This window comes from Cetorhinus maximus, chromosome 9 (genome assembly GCF_964194155.1).
Source record: "Cetorhinus maximus chromosome 9, sCetMax3.hap1.1, whole genome shotgun sequence".
Classification (NCBI taxonomy): domain Eukaryota; kingdom Metazoa; phylum Chordata; class Chondrichthyes; order Lamniformes; family Cetorhinidae; genus Cetorhinus; species Cetorhinus maximus.
Window position 1 is genome coordinate 132,790,070 of NC_135887.1, and position 20,367 is coordinate 132,810,436.

Below are 20,367 nucleotides of genomic sequence, written 5' to 3' on the forward strand. Positions count from 1 at the left end.
TTGTAATGAATATTGGTGGACAGTCTATCACCAGAAATGGAGACAGAGAGGTCAAGGAAGGAAAGGGAAGTGTCGGAGATGGACCATGTGAAGGTGATAGGGAGGGGGTGGAAATTTTTCCAGGTCCAGACAAGGGCATGAAGCAGCATTGAAATAGTCATCGATATACCAAAAAAAGAGTTGCGGAAGGGGACCTGAGTAGGACTGGAACAAGGAATGTTCCACATACCTCATAAAGAGACAGGCATAACTGGGACCTATGCAGGTACCCATAGCCACACCTTTTATTTGGAGGAAGTGAGACAAGTTTAAAGAGAAATTGTTCAGCAAGAGAACAAGTTCAACCAGACGGAGGATGGGGATTGTTCGGGCCTCTGTTCAAGGAAGAAGTGGAGAGCCCTCAGACCATCCTGGTGGGGGATGGAGGTGTAGAGGGATTGGATGTCCATGGTGCAGAGGAGGTGGTTAGGGCCAGGGAACTGGAAATTGTTGATATGAATTAGGGCATCAGAGCAATTGCGGATGTAGGTGGGGAGAGACTGGACAAGGGGAGAGAGAATGGAGTCAAGATAGGAAGAAATGAGTTCTGTGGGGCAGGAACAGGCTGACATGATGGGTCTACCGGGACAGTCCTGTTTGTGGATTTTGGAAAAGAGGTAGAAGTGGGCCGTCCAGGTTTGGGAAACTATGAGGTTGGAAGCTGTGGAGTGCTCACCCTTGTTCTGCTATTAACACATTCTGTTTTCTTACCTTTATGCCACTATTAGCACCTCCTTTAGCCCTTACCACTAACATTAACACTTCCTTTGTCTTTTTGTCCATGACATCTTTGTCAATCTCTCTTTAGCCCCCACCTATCGCTGGCCTTCTATCCAGCTTCACCTGCTCCACCCCCCTTAAACAGTATAAATTTCATCACATTTCTACTTCTCTATAGCTCTGAAGACAGGTCATACAGACTCAAATTGTTAATTCTGTTTCTCTCGCCACAGATGCTGTCAGACCTGCTGAGTTTTTTCAGCATTTTCTGTTTTTATAAGCAGACTTTTTCCTGGTTGATAGCAAGCTTCTTGAGTGTTGCAGCTGTACTCATCCAGACAAATGGGAAATAATTCATTACACTCCTGACTTGTACCTTGCAAATAATGGACAGGTTTCGGAAAGTCAGGAGATGAGCTATTTATCACAGATTTCCCAGCCTCTGAGCTCCTCTTGGAGCCACAGTATTTACACAGCTAGTCTAGTCAAGTTTCTAGTCAATGATAACCTCCAGAACGTTGGCAGTCAGAGATTCAGCAATGGTGATGCCATTGAACGTCAAGGGGAGATGATTAAGTTCTCTCTTGTTAGAGATAGTGATTTCCTGGAACTTGTGTGGTGCAAATGCATCAGCTTAAGTCTGAATGTTGTCCAGTTCTTGCTGCATGCGGACTTGGACTGCTTCGGTATCTGACGAGTTGCACATGGCAATGAACATGGTGAAATCGTCCACAAACATCTGACCTTCTGATGGAGGGAAAGTCATTGATGAAGCTGCTGAATATGGTTGGGCCTAGGACACTAATCTGAGGAACACCTGAAGCGATGTCCCTGGGCCTGAGATGAGTGGCTGCCAACAGCCACAACCGTCTACTTTTGTGACTCCAGTCAGCAGAGTTTTCTGCCCGATTCAAGTTGACTTCAATTTTATTATGACTCCTTGATCTCACACTCGGTCATATGCTGCCTTAATGTTTAGGTCAGTCGCTGTCAACTCACCACTGGAATTCAGCTCTTTTGACCACGTTTGAACCAAGACTGTAATGAGATTCAAAGCTAAGTGGTCATGGTGGAACCCAAACTGAACATCGGTGAGCAGGTTATTGGTGAGTAAGTGCTTGATAGTGTAGTATAAAGGGTTAAACGCTATTATGCTAATAGTTACTATATGTCATTACTGATGTCAGATTGTCCCTCTAGAACTGAGAGAGAGGTACCTCTGGTGAGAGCTTTGTGCTTATCTGTCTCTGCATATGGTTGTATATAGTTAATAAACATTGATGGGCCGAATGGCCTACTTCCACTCCTACATCTTATGGTCTTATGTCTAAAAGCTACTGGATGCTTGTTTCCAGTAGTCTTTGTTAAACACACCCTAGATCAAGGATCCCTGATGAAACTGCCAGTGGCAAGAAAGTGAAAGCCATTGAGCATATAGCAGCGAGGGAACAACTGCAGCAAGGAATCGGAAAGAAAAGTGCCAACAGAATCCCAAGACAGTCGATTAAAGTAACAGACAACCATGGAAAAGGCTCTACCTCTACCCAACATCTCTGACCACTTGGTCTCGACCAAGCAACATACCGGAAAAACCAGCATTGCAGATTTAATAGATATAGGACCACTTCAGGATTAGCAGAGAAGCCTGATAAAGTGCAGGTCAGCACACTCCTCTATTCCATTGGCAGCAGTGCAGAAGACATGACAGGGTGCTAATGAGGACATAGCAACCTTTAAAGAGGTTATTAAGGCCTTTGATTTGTATTTCAGTATTTGATGAACATTATTCTAGGTCGAGCCTTATCTGACTTTCTGCAGTCCAGGGAAGAGCCAACATTATCCAAGGCAGTTCAATTAGTGAGACAGGCTGAACTTTGGAAGTAGAACTGAGTTTTAATCCAAGGCGATGGAGAACCTTTGTGGAGTCAGACCACAACTCAGTTCGGTGTTGGGGGGAATAGAGGTACCAGTGTATCCACTACAAACCAGACAGAGAGGGAAGAAAGGGCAGCTTCCACCATTATCCAGTGTACCGTTCTGCACCAAAAAACCCCATAGGCGCAAATAATGTTCTGCCCTATATGCAGAGCGTCATGCCTGCCGGATTTAGGGCCATTTTAAAGCGGTATGCCGCAACCGAAAGCCTCCTTCTCAAAAATTCAAACAGGGACCAATCAGATCAAGCGGTATCCAGGAAATGGAAGATACAGAGGAACATGAAGTGCCCTTTCTTGGGTGAAGTTGCAAAATCCAAGTAGACTCTTTTGGAGTGCAGATACCATAGTCAATGGCCAATTTTAAGTTGGACACAGGTGCAGGAGTGTCCATTCTGTCTTTCTCCTCTACAAGGTGACATTTAGTTCTATTCCAGATGTTGCCTTGACTGCTGAAATTCCTGAAATGCCAATGCCTAGTGAACAGCAAACTCACACTGACCTGAAAGCAGAGTGTGCACAAGCCAAGCAACCATCAGCAGGAAAACAAAACCCTGCAGTATTGACAGAAGTATCATTAACTCCACTTGAGAATAATCCTCATTCTTCTGTTTATACATCGGATTCATTCTTGAATGAAGCATTGGAAGTACACAACACTCTATTCAGGGTACAAGAATCATCGAATGTACCTAAGCAATAAATTGCTAGGTAATGAAACTGCTGGATCAGAAAGTCGTAGACCCACTGCAGCTATACAATCCTTAATGGAAGCTGACCAAGTCTCGTGCCCTCAAGAAAGAGCAGTCAACAGCATGACCTCAAAACGGTGTTCAAAAAGCAACAAGAAAGAAAGGATGTCTGTTAATCACCTTTATACTGTACAACAGAAACAGGGATCTCTGTCTACTGATTCAAGTGTGCTCCAGGAAGAATATGGAGAATATACATCCTATACATCCTCTAAGAGAGCAGGGAACACAGTTGGAGATTGACACCACTGACACAAGAGACTGTGAAGGAGGGGGAGGGGGTGGGAATAGGGTGCCCAAATAGTTAATGAATAGTTTAGTTAGTAGAATTGGGGGGAGGTGTAGTATAAAGGATTAAAAGCTATTATGCTAATAGATAACATACATCATCAGTGATATCAGATCATGTGTCTCTAGAGAGAGATGCCTCCGGGAAGGAGCCTCATGCTTATCTGTCCCTGCACATAGTTGTATATAGTTAATACACGTTCAGAAGTTCCTTAATGCCTAGTTTCCAGTAGTCTCTGTTAAACACACCCTGGGCCCATTTCTGCTATTACTTCAGAAAGTGACATTGATGACACTTTCCATCACTTTGCTGATCATACGAGAGTGGAGGTCGAGGCATAACGTTAAACTAATAAAAACAGAGCAGCTGAGGCAGAACTTAAATCATTTAAGAGACAACTGAATCCTGCATGAAGGGATTTTAGAATCTGCCTAGGTGGATGAATTAAGATGGGCCAAATGGCCTTCCTCATTTGTAATTATACTGTGATCTTGAATGGCAGAAAGGGAGTGCCACTTCCACTTCACAGGCCATGGGAGGCAGGAGACAGAATTCTGTGCTGCTTCATTAGTTTCAGAATCATGCCTGCACATTGGATTTTCTTTTGCTCCATTATTGCCTCTGTGTGGTTTTCTCCTTTCTAACTTGTACCTTATAACAAGGACATTGGTCCAGGACCTGTCGAGGTGCAACCCACTCAGCCCGTACAGATTCCAGCCTCCCCAGAACTAGTCTCAATGACCGAGGAATCTAAAGCCTTTCCCCCCTACACCATCTCTCCAGCCATGCATTCATCTGCTCTATCCTCCTATTTTTATGCTCACAAGTAGGTGGCACCAGGAGTGATCCGGAAATTGCTACTTTTGAGGTCCTACTTGATAAGTCTCCTTTCTAGCTCCCTAAAATTTGCCTGCAGGACCTCATCCTTCTTTCTACCTATGTCATTGGTAGTGATATGGACCATGGCTGCTGGCTGTTCAGCCTTCTCCCTCAGAATGCTCTGCAGCTGCTCAGTGACGTCCTTGACCCTGGCAACACACCATCCTGGATTCAGTCTGCAGCCGCAGAAACACTTCTGTTTGCCTCCTGCATTTCCCATTTTCCTCATGCCTCCCCTATACCGCTGAGCCACCTGTGGTGCCTTGGAACTGGCACTGGCAGCACTCCCCAGATCAACCATCACTCTTATCAGTATTCAGAACTAAATACTGGTAGGAGAGCGAGATGCACCCGGGGACTCCTGCATTACCTGCCTGGTCTTCCTCGGCTGTATGGCAGTCACCCATTCTCTCCCTCACCCTTAAGCTATAGGGCGACCATCTCCAGAAATATGCCGTCTATAAACCTCTCAGCTTCGTGGATGCAATGCCAGTTCAAGCTCCGAAACCTGGAATTCAAGCTCCTCCAGTTGACAACACTTCTTACCCATGTAGTTGCCTGGGACAAGAAGCATCCTGGAATTCCCAGTTGGCACGGGATGTTCTCTCCACAAGAGTGAAGTGGCCTGTCATGCCTTTATTTATTAGATTAATAACTGACTTAACAGGAATAAACTTAAAGCTAAATAAATAAAAGACTCACTACCTACACACCAATCAGTTGCTTCTTTTGTGCCGACATCGCTTTATTTTATAGGGAGGTTAACTTAAATGTTTCTACTTAACTCCTATTATTTATACACCAGATTTTAATTTACTGAAAAATTCAAAACCCTTTAGTGTCACTGTTCCTTGTTATCTAATTTAAACTTCATTCCCAGATCTGGTCAATTAATTAAATTGTGTGATATGATCAATTATCAAATTGGTTTTAGTTTTTATATTATTTAATTGATCTAGTCTTAACCTTGTAGTAGCTTGATTTAAATTAAAATAAAAATTACCAGTACACTCACCCCACATAACTCCTTGTGCCGTGACATCACTTTACAATTTATCCCCGCTGCACTCTTGGGTCACCGCTGCTCTCGCTGAGTTCCAGTGGAGGAAATATAGATAACCTGTCCCTCCCTGGATTGGTTAACCCTGGTTTGGATGATCTAGTTCAACAAAGGCCAGGAACCTTTGTTGTGACCATAAAAAGCAGCACATATATCCAGTGAGCAATTAGTTAGGTTAAAATGAAATCTGTATGGGATACTGAGTTCTTGTAATGTATACAGCATTATTTCAGATATGTCAGGTTCAAATAGAAGGATGCAAGTTGAACAGCTAATCTAGTATGTTGACCAGTCAGAAGTTGCAACAATTATTGGTTACAACAGTACCTCCATGAGGGTCCAGGGTTACATTAAACTTCAAATATTTCAAGGAATGCTTTGTTTCTGATAACAGAAGTAATGTTAACACATGCTCCCGCATAATTACTTACCCTTCTGATCAGAAGAAATTAGTACAGGGCAATTGAAATCTACACCACCAGAGTTTAGTACTCTGGAGAACTAAGAGAACTGAGTTGAAGTCCAAAGAGATGGACAATTGCACAAAGGCTATCCCAAAGGGCGGGGAGTGCAGGAGCGATCCCAATCGCCGCCGGCAATCGGGACCGCGCCGCCATTTTGCGCGGGCGGGCCAATTAAGGCCCACCCAGCGTGTTTGGCGACTCCCGGAGATGGCGGGAGTGGGCGGGCGCAGAAGGAATGGCAATTGCCGCCAGGTCCAATGGCGACCCGGCGGCCTGTTTAAAGGCCAAGCTGCAGCCACACCAAGGCTGCTGTACATGGCCAGAGGTTGAGGGCAAGGCAAATCTGAAACAGCCATGCGGGAGGGTAGGGTAGGTGGCCAGTGTGTGCCCAGGTTTTCCAATGAGCGCCTTGCTGCCCTCCTCGAGGAGGTGGCAGCATGACGGGATGTGCTTGTCCCCGAGGATGGCAGAAGGAGGCCCACTTGACCAAGCTTGCGTGGGAGGAGGTTGCGGAGGTCATGAGTTTCCACGACGTGGTGCGGCGCTCATGGACCCAGTGCCGCAAGTGCTTCAATGGCCTGCTGCACATGGGAAGGGTGAGTAGCATGTTGGCACCATTCACTGCACCCATCTCCCCCGCTGGTGGACCACCCATGTCTGAGTGGCCTGAGTGCAATGAGTTAGTGACGGCATGTGTCCTTAGCTGGGTGGCCCACCAGACATTGCCTATGTGTTCGTCAGCATGAGAGGGTTGAGATGAGATGGGTTCTGCACCTGCAGCATGTGGTGCAGTGACACCCACGTGACTGTGGTGGGTACAAACTGGAAGAGCTATACCCAGGCGCACTGGTTGAGCTCGACGACATGTGGAAGTCAGGGTGATGACATGGTGTGAGGGGATCTTCAAGGTCCTGTGGCACATATGTATGTGCTCACCTCAGGCCTCCACATCATTATATCTCCTTTGCAAAGGCTGGTACAACTGTGTGCTCCCAGCTGTGATGAGGGCAGCATGTGGGGAGGGGCGAGGGAAAGGACACGCCAGGCACAGTAATGTGAGTGTCAGCCACCAGCGGGGGAAGGATGCACTGCAGACCTGCAATGGCCAACTGGGCTTGGGGTGGGCCGGCTGCGAGGAGATTGACGGTACAAGTATCACTTATCAACGCAATCTTTTCATTTGCAGGAGAAGAATTCTCATAACAGCGTCGAGCGGCTGAGGACTGGCGGTGGGCCAGGCCAGATATTGATGCTCGGTCGCTTTGAGCAGGAGGCACTGGACCTGGAGAGGCAGCACACGCCCAGGTCCGCTGGAGCCAGGGAGGTTGGGGTTCCACAGGCAGGCACGTGTGGCCAGCATTCATGCCAACATCCATGCCATCGCTGATTGTTCTGTGAGTGATGTTACCAACATGGCTTGCCCATTGCATGTGGAATGATGAGCACTTGATAAGCCGGGGGACAGGCATGTACATTGACATTGCCCGCAGGCTGACTGATCGAATTTCCTTACTCTTCCTTTCAGCATCATTGGCACACAGCAGGGACCAGGAGCAACAGGGCCCCCTCTGACACCTGAGGGGCATGAAGTTGCACCATTAGAAGCATCACACCATCTCTGCCAGGCAGGCACCAGCGCAGATACTGGCACCGTGGTGGGCATCATATCTTTGGCTAGAGTCCCGGGTCACAGTGGTGAGGGCACTTCACAGTCGCTGGAGCAGCTGATGGAGACAGGGAGTGCCGATGGCGCCTGCAGTCGGAGGACTGAAGGGGCCCAGGCACATGCTCAGTCCGTGACAGATGATGAGCCTCTGGAGTCGTGGGCGAAGCAGCCAACAGCTGACATGCGGCCAGGTGTTCGGGAACATCTGGTGGAGATACATGAGGCTCTGATTGGCTTGATTTCAGTGGAGGACTCGTCTACACGGGCCGTGGCCGATACATTGAGCATCATGGCTGAGCGCCAAGCTTCCTCCATGGAGAGATTGGCAACTCTCATGGAGAAGCAGCTCCAGGGGCAGGATCAGGGGCTCCTGGGGTTGTGCTCGGACCTGCACACCCTCACAGGGGCATTGACCTCATCTGGTCAGTGCCCGTGCGGGCAGTGGTTTGGCCACCAGGTATCCCACCTCGGTGTCCATCCATCTACGGTGAGCAGGGAGGGCCAAATGGACCTCACGTCGGCGGAGCAGCTGCCTATCATCTCTGCTGGCACCTCTCAGGGCGCTGTGGATGAGGGCAGCAGCTCCTCCACCCCTCTGCCAGTGACCGAGGGACCCAATGAGGCTGCGACGAGTGGGGAGATGCCAGCTGCGGAGCTGGCAGCTCCCTCCCAGGCGAGTCCATCTTGACGGGCTAGAGGACGTCCACCAAGGTCATTGAGGCCAACAGGACATCAGAGAGAGCAGGCTGTCTCAGATGCCACTGCCAGCGATGGGGCACCACAAAGACGTAGCACCCACAAACGAAAGATGAAGGCACCTTAGGCACACCCTGGGTTCCTCACTGGTGGTTTTCTGTTGCCCCCCCACCTCCACCCAAGAGTTGTTTAGAACTTTGTGTGAAGTCCAACACAATTTTATTTCTGTTATGTGAAGAGACTTTGGTTTCAATATTAAATTTATATTGTCTCAAATGGCTGTGAGTTCCTTTTTTTGGGAAGGTGCATGGATTCCTGAGATTTGATGAATGATTTGTGTGTCTTTTAGATTTATTGACGGTGCCCATCGTCAATCCTCCTATCCAGACAGATGAGGTCTCCAGGATGGAGGGTACATGCCAGGCTTGTGTTGCAGATCCATATGTGCTGTCCTAGCTAAAGGTTCCTTGGATCAGAGCGTCCCGAGTGTCCCTGCCTCCCTGGAGCATGCCGGGGTCAGCCTGTGCCCCCTCATCATTTCCCTGTGCGTGCTCATCCTCGGACTCACTGCTGGACTCATCGTGCTCAGCCCCAGCCACTCCGACTACATCTTCTTCATCCACAGCGTCCCCCCTTTGCAGAACTAGATTGTGCAGAGCGCAGCATGCAACCACTATAAGCGACACTCAATTGGGGGGTACTGGAGTGTGCCCCCAGAACGGTCCAGGCATCTGAAGCACATTTTGAGAAGACCGATGGCTCTCTCCACACAGCCCTTGTGGAGGCGTGGTTCCTGCTGCTCAGCTTCTGTTCTTGGATGGCGGAGAGGGGTCATGAGCCACCTTCTGAGGGGATAGGCCTTGTCACCCAGCAGCCGGGCTGAAGCACTGAAGACCCCCGGCACCTGGGAATGTCTGAGGATGTAGGCGTCATGGGAGCTGCCTGGGAACTTGCACAGACTTGTAGAATCAGCATCCTGTGATCACAAACTATCTGCACATTCATGGAGTGGAAGCCCTTCCTGTTGATGAAGGCACCGGGTTCACCTGCTGGCCACATGTGTACGGTCTATAGCACCCTGGACACGGGGGAAGCCAGCAATGGCCGCGAAGCCTCTGGCTCACTGTATCTGGCTGGCCTGGTCCCAATGGAAGTGGATGAAGGTCAGTGCACGCCTGAGCAGAACGTTTGTCACCTGCTTGACACAAGTGTGGACAGCTGATTGGGAGGCACCGTAGGGATCACCCACTGAGCCCTGGAAAGAGCCAGAGGCATAGAAGTTGAGGGCAGCTGTGACCTTTAGAGAGACGGGCATGGGGTGTCCACCCACACAGTTAGCTGATATCTCTGGACCAATCATTTGACAGATAGTGTTGACTGACTCCCTTGAGAGACAGAGCCTCCTTCAGCACTGCACCTCAGTCATATTGAAGTAGGTGCATCATGTTCTGTACGGCCTGGCAGCAGGATAGTGGCATCTTCTGCGGCCCCTTGCACCTTGGGCTACCTCTTGGCCCTGCACTCCTTATGCCTGCGCCTGTCCTCCCAAAGGTGGCTCCCCTGGAGGTTGGATGTGCACTCCTGGCCTCCTCCCCCTGCTAGCCCTCCCTTCCTCCTCAGATGAGGTGCCTCCAGTGGAGAGATCGCCTCCCATTCCCAGGCTCAGGAAGGCTTCCTGAAACCTACAGGCCCCAAAAGAAATCCTCACTGAAAAGTGCTGACCTGAAGGTAATGAGTGGAGTCCAAGCAGCTGTTTTGTGTTTGAGACTTCTCCACCTCACACACGCAACTTTCAATCGCTTCTGAGCACTAACTGTTAAATGTCTGGATTCGCAAAAACAATGACCTCTCTTTCCTGCCTGTGGATGAGGATCATTAAAGTTTCGGTTAGCCGCCTGCCCGTTGCGCCCGTGCGATGAGCGGAATATCGCACGGACGCCTTAAAATCCACAACAATTGGAGTCTCAACTACCTTAATTGGCCCAGTAATGACCGGCGGCCGCACAATGGACATAGTCACGCACCCGCCCAGCGAAACATCGCGATGGCACGTGGTGATGTCGGGACACGCGCCCGACATCACCGCGCGTCATTTTACGTGTCGGCGTGCGGGTCCCGCCCCCTGCACACTGACAGAAAATTCTGCCCCAAGGCTCAGGAGGGTTACATGAAGAAGAGATTGCCTGGTGTGCAACTCTTACCTTCACAAAAAGGCTTCTTAATGCTGACTATAGGGATTAAACTATCATGGCCTTCTGACCAAAAAAAAGAAAACAAATTACAGCAAGAATAGAATAACATGTAGTCCCCAACACAACATTTAAGGTCAGGCTATCTTTAGTACATGTAACAAAATTATGGTTCACTCTTGTAATATTTGGTAAAACAGCACAAGACAATTAGTTGACAAAGTACTAAAATATTTTAGTGTGCAAAAAAACACAATCGCAACCTAAAATAGGTCTTAAAATTAATACAAAATCATGGACTAACTGCTATAAGATTCAAAACCACTGGACTTGCAAGATTAGGCAGTATTGTAAATTATCACAGATTCGCATTTTCTCTCTCATGCTCTATACTTCAAATTACTAGGCAAAATTTAATTATTGTTCAGCTTCATTAGAAGACCATTTCAGTCCTGCATTTTTTTAAAATCCCAGCAAATTTATCAACAATCAGGATCACTGTTAGAAAATATGGTCCATAATTCCTACAGCTTAAACTTTTTAATAGAAAACAACATCCATCTGTATGTTACTTACTGATATTCCTGGGAGATCTGTTTAGCAATTCCATATGCTATTGGATCTCTGTCTAAGGCAAACACCGAGATGTCAGGAGCTTGGGAAAGGATCATTTTTGTATGGCCTCCAGCTCCAAATGTCATATCTAAAAATATCTGGAAAAAAATGACAAAGGATGTCAAATAAAATCGGGTAAGAACACCTTTTCAAAGAAGCAATGTCCAACTGTACTATGTTCCCAATGCACAGGAAACCAAAAATAGCATTCAGTTGAAAATAAGTGTATTTATACATATATATATATATATATATATATGTATCACCAGCCAGGTGAGAAAAATATTAATTAATACCTTGCTGGGAAACAATTTGGGATTTCTACAAAACATCATGAAACATGATGTTTTTGACAAGAGATGCAAGAAGCTACCTCTGCTGTTTTTACTGATTTCTAGTTTAGTCTACAAAAGGTCAGCTTGTCTGGTATTTTTCTTTATATTTGAGGGGTGCAGTACATGCTAAACCTCATGTACCATTCTGGCTGTATACCCACAGTAGCACAAGAGAAGACTGTTTATGCTGGGACAAGCTACCTCAGTCATTTCACGGCCAACACTTTTACGGACTTTTTAGGTAAAGGAACTTTGAAAATGTTTAATACTTTGCATGAATGAACAAGATCAATGAACTCTTCTCCCATTCACTATACCTTATAGAATAAGTCATCTCACATAACATTTCAACAACAATTTTTTTGCAAAAGAAAAACTTGGTGCTCCTTTATGGGTCAGTGGGTAAACACATAACAGTGTTGTACTAATCCTCGGACATCAACACTGTCACCGGCTTCGTGAATGATCTATGTCGAAAATCGCTGAAGAGACACGTTGCCGAAGCTTTTTGTCTTGCATTCACAGGGCAAAAGCAAGAATGCCAAATTTCAAAGAATCACAACAATTTATCCTACAGGAGTGGGTTGGTAGTTTGAAATTTACCACTCTTGCATTTGTCCTGATTAGTGCAAGACTAAAAGCTTTGGTAATATGTCTCTCTTTTCAGCAATATTCAAGATCTATGGCGAGTTAGTTAATCACTATTTGGGTACTCCTGCTCCTCCCATAGGAAAAAAGGACAAACAACTCATCAATCTTGACCACCTCTGACCTTGGTTCCTCCCTCGACCTAGCTTCACTTGGTGAGAAAGCCATAAAGGCTTCCCCACACATACCACCAATTAAAACAGCTGTTGGGGCCCAATGGTATAATCAGACCCAGATGTTCATAATTAACGACCTTGCTGGTTCGAGGCGGGTGTTGCCCCTACATGCTCAGTAAAGCAGGTAAAGATAGAAGAAAGCCGGAACATGTCATTGGGTATGTCTCTGACCAAAGTTAATTGACTGTAAATTTAAACTGACCTTCACGAGTCACCCCATTCAGTGAAAAGGTGGGAGAAGGGTGGGTAATATGAAATTGGATAAAGGAGTCAAACTTGAAAAATATCAAACAAAACTGGACTCATTTTAAAAGTGTTTTACTTATACACTGCCAATCAAGTTAACTGATATAAGATATGGTGGCAAAGGATTGCAAATTGTTCCATCATAAAAATTAACCACAAAAGATTCAGTCAAAAGCAAAAGTTTTGGCACTGTTGTTTGCTTTGTCAAATTAAGTAAGAGAGCAAGAGTATGTGGAGGAAAAAGTTGTACAAAGATGACAGCAGGTGCTGAATGAGACTGTTGTAACACTGGAAAATAAGCATTGCTTCCAAAAGACATAGTCACCCAGGGAATCATCTACCCTTAAAAATGTAAAAAGATCTAACAAAATAAATGTCACACTGGGTGATTTGATTTTTCTATATCTCTCCCCACTCAAAAGCTCCACCTTGAAATCCAAAGTGGAGTGTCTAGAGCTACTACTGTTGATTACTTATATTCAATCACAGCATTTATTTGCCACCCTTAATTGGCCTTGAGGAAGTGGTGGTAAACTGCCTTCTTGAATACAAATGAGTGGCTTGCTAGGCCATTTCAGCGGTCAGTTAAGAATTGCTGTGGGTCTGGAGCCAAACTGGGTAATGATGGCAGGTTTTCTTACCTAAAGGGCACTGGTGAACCTGGGGAGGCAGTGGCGTAGTGGTATTATCACTGGACTGGTAACCCAGAGACCTAGGGTAATGCTCTGGGGACCTGGGTTCAAATCCCACCATGGCAGATGATGGAATTTGAATTCAATAAAAACCTAGAATTAAAAGTCTAATGATGACCATGTCGATTGTCATAATAACCCATCTGGTTCATTAATGCCCTTTAGGTAAGGAAATCTGTTGCCCTACATGTGACTCCAGACCCACAGCAATGTGGTTGGCAATAAATGCTGGCCTAGCCAGCAATGCCCACATCCCATGAATGACTAAAAAAAGGTGGTTTTACCCGCTGGCTACAATGGTGGCTTCTCATGACGTATCAGCCCAATCCTGCCACATTAATTATGCAGGTAACACCCCATTTCAATGGCAGGCAGGCTCACGTTTACCCACCATGCCATCACTTCCCCACCTCATCATGCTGGGCGTCATATTTAAAGTCAGCCACACACAGACCTCTCAGTGCTTCCAGCCCAGGACAGCTGCACGGAAGACATAGCCCTGAAAGGCAAGAAGGCTGCAGCCCACAGGTTTAATGACGTGTCCCACAATGCTTTTTGGACACCATGGAGACCCTGGTCCAGCAAAGCGTGGAGATGTGCGCAGACCTGCACTCCATTGCAGGAGCCATGGATGGGTTCCTGCAGTGGTGACGCGAGAGGGAAACGTCCCCCCAGGTGCTCCTTCCCCTCAAAGAGTCAGGCCGGGGCCCCTGGGCACCCGAAGGGAGGAGGTGCAGCAACTGGACACCCCTGGGTTATCCACTCAGGAATCTCAGAGGCTTTCCTCTCCCTCAGAGTCCCCTTTGCCTGTGGGCCCCTCAACCTCGTCCTGTCACCGCAGAGGGAGCAGCTGGCTCACAGGAGGAGAGCCAAAGCAAGCCAGGGCCCTCAAGTCCTCTCCAGAGGACTTACGCTGAAGGCATCAAAGGCAACAGGGCCAACCATTGCACAGGCTGTCCCCATCAGTGCTGCGGATGTCAGGGCAGCACCTAGAAGTCTAAGGCATTCAAAAGTTAAGAAATTCTGATCACAGTTGGTTGCATGGGTGAACACATTCTATCACTTTACAATCTGGAAATATATTCACTTTCACTGATTAATGTGTAATAGTGTCTTTCAGCTTCATTGACAGGCTTCATGAGACCTCCCACTGCATCCCCAGCCTCCTCCCCACTAGCTGTTCAGCTGCAAGCACTCTCCCACGCACGCAGATCCTTCCCCTATCACACTCATCTCAATGTCCTGAGCATTTTCAAAGTCGCTTTCAGTTGACCATCTGAGCTGACCCATCTCCACCCACCCACTGATCACACTCCCATGTAGCACCTGATCTTGCCCACCACGACTCTCGTTTCACTTTTGATTTACGCAGCATGGTCGTAATAACAGTTTTTTTTTCACTCCCCTGTCCTTTCCCCTCCTTCAGTCACCCATTTCCTTTCCCCCATCATTGTCAACGCCCCTGGCATCACCTTCCACCTCCCCCACTGTGACCTACCAGCCGCAACCCTTTTCTTTCGGGGATGCCCAGGTGAATGTGCACATTCCCTGCCTTCCCAAAGATCCCACCCTCATCCACATTAACCTCCCGGACCCTCCTCCTTCCCATACCCAGGGTCCGTGTCTGCCTCCGAGCTCCCACCAACTACCCTTTGTCATTCTCACAACTCCCTCGTACCACGCCCACCTTCAGTTCGCTCCGCAGGAGGCAGTCATGGACTCATCAGAGCCCTCCCATGCACGTTCATCTGGACATCACCCCCCTTCTGACTCCTTCCCCCCTTGGGACTTCTTCCCCAACCCCCGGACTCCCCCCCGATTAGTCCTTCCTTCCCCCTGCCCAGACTACCACCACCCCCCCCCCCCCCACCCACTTACTCTTTCCCCTTTCCTGGCTCCTTCAGACACCCTTACTTCTTCCTCCAGCCTTACTGCTTCCCCTCTCCATACTCCTTCCCCCTTCAAACTCCTTCCTTTGCACATTCTACCCCCATTACACCTACCTCCCCAGTTGCTGTCTTCTCCCCAGTTACCCACTCCTTCCCCCTGTAGTCCCTCCCCCCAGCAACCTCTCCCCTGAAACCTTCCTTCCCCCCCTCTCAAACTCACCCTCCCTTGACACCTCTTCCTCTCCCAAACCTTCCCATCCCAAACACAGCTGAACCTGCCTCTCCACCCCGTCGACCATCATCCATTGTGAGTAGACCCTCGACGGTGACCTTCCACCTTCCGAGAGCTGCTTTGCAGCGGAGCCATGTCCTTGAGAATGAATCCAGCATGTGATGGACGTTCCTCCAGGGTCCCATTGCTGTTGGGCTCCAGCATCTTCTGCTCCTCGGATGTCCGCGATGTGAGCAATGCCCTGGCAGTAAGTCCCAACTTCTGCACGTCACACTTGTCAAGACGTGTTCTACATCGGCATGCTATCCTGCCAACGTGGGCAGATGATCCAGCGTGGTGGGTTGATTCTGGCAAGCCGGCCTTAGAATGATATGCAAATGCATTACAATAAGGTTCTCGATGTCTGATTGTGGGGAAACGTGGCCTGCCATTGACGGGCTGGGCGGACAATTGCAAACTGGTTTCATGATGTGAAACCGATTTTTGGCCTTCTTGCCATATTGTCCACTCACGCCACCGAACATGCCCGATGCTAGCGGGCACAGAAACTTCCACCCTAAGTTGAAAGGAGTACAAGTAAATCACTGCTTCACCTGGAAGGAATGTTGGGGCCTTGGGACAGTGATGAGGGAGGAGGTAAAGGAGCAGGTGCTACACCTCCTGCGACTGAATGGGAAGATGCCATGGGAAGGGGGTGAGGTGTTGGAGTGATAGAGGAGTGGACCAAGTTGTCGTGGAGGGAACAGTCCCTTTGGAATGCTGACAAAGGAGTGGAGGGGAAGGTGTGTTTGGTGGTGGGATCATGTTGGAGTTGGTGAAAATGGCGGAGTAATTAGCGAACATCCATTTGTATCACTAGCAGTAATTCCTAGGCTTATATGGCTCTATAATTTGACTAACGACCTCCCTCATAAAATAAATTTAGACTAGCCATCAGTTGTGTGAAAAATACCCAGGCTGATCAGTATTTATCTTAACAAAAGTTGTATTTAGAGAGCACCTTTAATGTAGAAAAAACATCCCAAGATCAGGGCCTAAGAAAAATGTCATCAGAAATGTCTAAACATTGAATTCCAATTCCAATCAAGCAGCTTCTTTTAAACAGCTTTACTCATCATAGGAGAATTTTATTAAATATATCTTCTTCCTATTTTATATGAAAATCCTTACACAATATTTATTCATTGCATAAGAGTGATGAATTTCTGGAATCTAATACTCTTGAAAAATCCTCTCCTTTAAATATAAGCTTTGTTTCCTTCCTCCACCCCACACCCCATCAACCCCCCACCCAAGGAAGCTTCTGCACTTTGACTCCTCATCCTCGGCGAGTTCAATTCTTGTCTTGTCTCCCTTGCCTCCTCTGCTCTGAAATAACTGACCTCCTGTCCTTAAACTTCTTCCATCATACAAAACTTTCCTCCCATATTCACAGCCACCAGACACCTCAGTCATGACATTTTGCATGGTCTTTCTACTCCCAGGGTCTTTATCACAGACAAAGCAATTTCTGACCACATCCTGATATTTCGCACATCCCCCTCCTAACCTCAATCCCTTCCATGTCTGTCCCTGGAAAAAAAAAACTCTCATCACATCATTCCTAACTGCACTTTCTAAATCCAATTTGCCGAGATTTTGGCTCTCCATTTGTCCATAATGCTTCTACAGCCTTCAATCTGCCCATTCACTCTACCTGTCCATATTTAATGCTCTTAGCCCCAGCAAAACCTTTACTTTCTTTCAGCCGAATTAATCCTCCTGGTGCTCCCGCCTTTGTTCCCTCAAATCCAGGAGAGCTGGAGGTGAGGTGAGAGTGACTGTCCTTGACATCAAAGCAGCATTTGACAGAGTGTGGCATCAAGGAGCCCTAGAAAAACTGGAGTCAATGGGAATCAGGGGGAAAACTCTCCGCTGGTTGGAGTCATACCTAGCACAAAGGAAGATGGTTGTGGTTGTTGGAGGCCAGTCATCTCAGCTCCAGGACATCACTGCTGGATTTCCTTAGGGTAGTGTCCAAGGTCCAACCATCTTCAGCTATTTCATCAATGACCTTCCTTCTGTCATAAGGTCAGAAATGGGGGATGTTCACTGATGATGGCATGACATTCAATACCATTCGCAACTCCTCAGATACTGAAATAGTCCATATCCAAATGCAGCAAGACCTGGATAATATCCAGGCTTGGGCTGACAAGTGGCAAGTGACATTTGCGACACACAAGTGTCAGGCAATGACCATCTCCAACAAGAGAGAATTCAACCATCGCTCCTTGATGTTCAATGACATTAACATCACTGAATCCCCCACTATCAACATCCTGGGGGTTACCATTGACCAGAAGCTGAACTGGACTAGCCATATAATTACTGTGGCTACAAGAGCAGGTCAGAGGCTAGGAATCGTGCGACGAGTAACTCACCTCCTGATTCCCCAAAGCCTGTCCATCATCTACAAGGCATAAGTCAGGAGTGTGATGGAATACTCTCCACTTGCCTGGATTGGTGCTCGACACCATCCAGGACAAAGCTTGATTGGCACCACATCCACAAACATTCACTCCCTCCACCACCAATGCACAGTAGCAGCAGTGTATACCATTTACAAGATGCACTGCAGGGATTCACCAAGGCTCCTTACACAGCACCTTCCAAACCCATGACCACTGCCACCTAGAAGGACAAGGGCAGCAGATGGATGGGGACACCACCGCCTGGAAGTTACCCTCCAAGTCACTCACCATCCTGACTTGGAAATATATCGCCATTCCTTCATTGTCGCTGGGTCAAAATCCTGGAACTCCCTTCCTAACAACACTGTGGGTGTACCTACACCACATGGACTGCAGCGGTTCAAGAAAGCAGCTCATCACCACCTTCTCAAGGGCAACTAGGGATGGGCAATAAATGCTGCCCCAGCCAGCGAAGGCCACATCCCGTGAACGAATTTCTTAAAAACTAGCCGAATAGTTCTTACAGAGAACTAGCATATACACAACAGTTCAAATGGCTAAAAACAAAAAACTACTGCGGATGCTGGAAATCCAAAACAAAAACAGAATTACCTGGAAAAACTCAGCAGGTCTGGCAGCGTCGGTGGAGAAGAAAAGAGTCGACGTTTCGGGTCCACACGACCCTTCAACAGAACTGAAGTATAGTTAGGAGAGGGGTGAAATATAAGCTGGTTTAAGGTGGGGGGCGGGGGGGAGAGAAATTGAGGGTGGGGTGGTTGTAGGGACAAGCAAGCAGTGTTAGGAGCAGATAATCAAAAGATGTCACAGACAAAAGGATCAAAGAGGTGTTGAAGGTGGTGATATTATCTAAGAAAAGTGCTAATTAAGAATGGATGGCAGGGCACTCAAGGTATAGCTCTAGTGGGGGTGGGATGGAAAGATTGACAAGGTATTAGTTGTAGATTTAAAAATAATGGAAATAGGTGGGAAAAGAAAAATCTATATAAATTATTGAAAAAAAAACAAAAGGGAGGGGGAGGAAACGGGGTGGGGATGGGGATGGGGGGAGGGAGTTTAAGATCTAAAGTTGTTGAATTCAAAGTGCCTAGTCGGAAGATGAGGTGCTGTTCCTCCAGTTTGTGTTGGGCTTCACTGGAACAATGCAGCAAGCCAAGGACAGACATGTGGGCAAGAGAGCAGGGTGGAGTGTTAAAATGGCAAGCGACAGGGAGGTTTGGGTCTTTCTTGCGGACAGACCGCAGGTGTTCTGCAAAGCGGTCGCCCAGTTTGCATTTGGTCTCTCCAATGTAGAGGAGACCTCATTGGGAGCAACGAATGCAGTAGACTAAGTTAGGGGAAATGCAAGTGAAATGCTGCTTCACTTGAAAGGAGTGTTTGGGCCCTTGGACGGTGAGGAGAGAGGAAGTGAAGAGGCAGGTGTTGCATCTTCTGCGTGGGCATGGGGAGGTGCCATAGGTGGGGGTTGAGGAGTAGGGGGTGATGGAAGAGTGGACCAGGGTGTCCCGGAGGGAACGATCCCTACGGAATGCCGCCAGGGGGGGTGAAGGGAAGATGTGTTTGGTGGTGGCATCATGCTGGAGTTGGCGGAAATGGCAGAGGATGATCCTTTGAATGCGGAGGCTGGTGGGGTGATAAGTGAGGACAAGGGGGACCCTATCATGTTTCTGGGAGGGAGGAGAAGGAGTGAGGGTGGATGCGCGGGAGGTGGGCCGGACACGGTTGAGGGCCCTGTCAACGACCGTGGGTGGAAAACCTTGGTTAAGGAAGAAGGAGGACATGTCAGAGGTACTGTTTTTGAAGGTAGCGTCATCAGAACAGATGCGACGGAGACGAAGGAACTGAGAGAATGGGATGGAGTCCTTATGACGGAAGGAAGGTCATTGATGAAATAGCTGAAGATGGTTCAAATGGCCTCTTCTGTGCTGCAACTATTCCATGATTTTAAGTCCAAATGGTGCATGCAGCACACCCTGGCTTAGACATTCATCATCAAATCTGGCTGGACCATATCAAGTGCCACTGGCTCCCACTCTCTACCAAAACCGCACACTAGTCCAGAATCATCCTGGGCAGTAAAGACATACCAGCTTCTTTTCACTTCTACCAATCATCCTCTTAAATCCCTTTCCCCACCCCACTCCATCCTCACCTTTAACAAGTGCAAGAAGCTCATGGACTTTCTTGACACTAAATTAAAAGCATTGTTCAACTTCCTCTGTTGAGTTTCTGAACACAAATCACTAAATTATAAAAACTGTCAACTTCCATCTCCACAACATTGTTTTCCTCTGCCCCTGCCTCAGTTCATTAGCTGCTGAAATCTTCATCCATACCTTTGTCTCATTCTGAATCAACCTTTCCAATGCTCTCTT

General features: G+C 47.6%; 1 protein-coding gene across 1 annotated transcript in view; it reads right to left on the bottom strand.

The window, feature by feature from the left end:
- mettl15 (methyltransferase 15, mitochondrial 12S rRNA N4-cytidine) overlaps positions 1 to 20,367 on the bottom strand; it is a 145,235-nt gene that overhangs the window by 60,624 nt on the left and 64,244 nt on the right. Inside the window, exon 2 of the mRNA XM_078549543.1 lies at positions 11,265 to 11,401. Within this exon, the coding sequence (XP_078405669.1) occupies positions 11,265 to 11,401 (137 nt within the window). The remainder of the gene's footprint in view (positions 1 to 11,264; positions 11,402 to 20,367) is intronic.